This window comes from Gavialis gangeticus, unplaced genomic scaffold (genome assembly GCF_001723915.1).
Source record: "Gavialis gangeticus isolate Ggan-Ray unplaced genomic scaffold, GavGan_comp1, whole genome shotgun sequence".
Classification (NCBI taxonomy): domain Eukaryota; kingdom Metazoa; phylum Chordata; order Crocodylia; family Gavialidae; genus Gavialis; species Gavialis gangeticus.
Window position 1 is genome coordinate 5,198,094 of NW_017728997.1, and position 1,937 is coordinate 5,200,030.

The 1,937-nt window shown below is 41.5% G+C and overlaps 1 protein-coding gene across 2 annotated transcripts in view; it reads right to left on the minus strand.

Annotated features, from left to right (window-relative positions):
- The window catches only part of ITPR1 (inositol 1,4,5-trisphosphate receptor type 1), a 327,597-nt gene that overhangs the window by 146,981 nt on the left and 178,679 nt on the right, over positions 1–1,937 (minus strand). For both annotated transcript variants that reach the window (XM_019504707.1, XM_019504708.1), the window contains exons 32-33: positions 1,673–1,798; positions 964–1,092 (exon numbers count right to left, since the gene is read on the minus strand). In XM_019504707.1, the coding sequence (XP_019360252.1) occupies positions 964–1,092; positions 1,673–1,798 (255 nt within the window). The remainder of the gene's footprint in view (positions 1–963; positions 1,093–1,672; positions 1,799–1,937) is intronic.

Consider the following 1,937-nt stretch of genomic DNA (forward strand, 5'->3'; position numbering starts at 1 on the left):
TGGGGCTCTTCAGCCTGGAAGAGTGCAGGCTCAGGGGTGATTTGGTGGCCACCTATAAAAAACAGTTTATCAGGGATGCTCATCAGGATCTGGGGGAATGTCTGTTCACCAGAGCACCCCAAGGGATGACAAGATCCAACAGTCACAAACGCCACCGCGACCGATTCAGGCTGGACATAAGAAAGAACTTCTTCACTGTCCGAGCCCCCAAGGTTTGGAATAGCCTGCCACCGGAGGCGGTTCAAGCACCTACTTTGAATGCCTTCAAGACATTTGGATGCTTATCCTTCTGGGATCCTATGATCCCTGCTGACTTCCTGCCCCTGGGGAAGCAGGGCTGGACTCGATGATCCTCTGGGGTCCCTTCCAGCCCAAATGTCTATGAAACCTATGAAATCTACTTACAAAGGGTTGTGACAACAGTTACAGCTGAAGTGACAGTCTATCGTGGTGACCCATGCATCTGCCTGTATCCTGGTATTCTCTTTGTCTTATGCTTATATTGTACACTCTGAGGCGACCAATAGCCCTCTTGTGCTAGGGGCTGTACAAAGATGGCACAAGAGGGTCCTGTACTGTGACTGGGTTTCCTAGGTGCTACCACAATACAAACCATCACTATGCTGATCACCTACTTGTGCCCAAAGCTACAGAAATAATGCAGTCTTGCATAAAATACAGTATGGAGTGGCAGGAGCACCACTAATATCATGGACCCGGTGTAATTTTGCAGTTGAGCTTCTCTAAAACATGCTGGTAATCTGCTCTATGACCTTTTCCCCTTCTAGAGAAAAAAAGTGTTACATTTTAAAATATACCAGGAAGAAATGTTTCTACCTCTGTATAACTGACCCTATAGCCCCGACACATCCAGTTCTTTCTTTTTACAGTCTCATTACTCTGCTTCTGTTAATCAAGTAATTTATTTTAACACTCCTGTTGTACTGTTTTCTCATGTCCTACCTGCAAAGTGGTGCTCTGATCAGAAAATGGCGAGCTGAAGAAGGTAGTCACTATACTCATCACTATTTCTGTCACATACTTCTCGAGGATGGAGTCTGCGTGCTTTCTGTCACTGGTGTTATTACAAGCCTGCAAAACAATTCGTGCCATAAGAACACATGCAGTTAATCCAATTCATGGTTTAGAGCACTGCTTCCACGCTGTTCCCACTGATGGCTATAGTCACTCAGAGCAGGACCTACATAAGTAGAAACCTTCAACTAAAACTTATAAATGTATTGGCAAACTGATCAAGGAAAAACCCCACATAGGACATCTGGGGCAAAACAAGTGGTACACGAGGTAGGAATAAGGCATGTAGTTTCCCCACAGGGATCCTAGGCACAAAGCCAAAATAAATGCCAACTCAAAAGGGAGGGAAGTTGCACTAACCTGGGAAAGGAGCAACTGAGTGAGCAAGTGAGGTGGCAGTACCGAACAGGATCTAAGTGGTGATTGTTTTTGTTTTAAGGAAAAATGTGTGTGTTCCATGGAACGTGACACAAGAAATCCTCAACTATTTAAACGGAAAAGCAGAGAAATAGAAACGGGAAATGGAAGGAACTTCAGGGGCTTCTTGCCTTTTACACTAAGATGCACTGCTAAAGCCAAATGCAAAATGTATTTATTTGTCCTTTTGGCTTTCCTTTGTCGACATGGAAATCCTTACCCGACAGATGTCTACCAGGAAGTTCTCAAACAGTTTCCACATGTGATTACTGGTGTAAATCTCTTTCATTTCTACCTCTGTGTCCACATAGCAATGATTCAAGAAGTTGATATAGGCAATTTTAACCTGCACATGGGGAAACAAATTTTTTTTTTTTTTTTTTTTTTTTTTTTTTTTTTTTTTTTTTTTTTTTTTTTTTTTTTTATTTTCTTTTTTTTTTTTTTTTTTTTTTTTTTTTTTTTTTTTTTTTTTTTTTTTTTTTTTT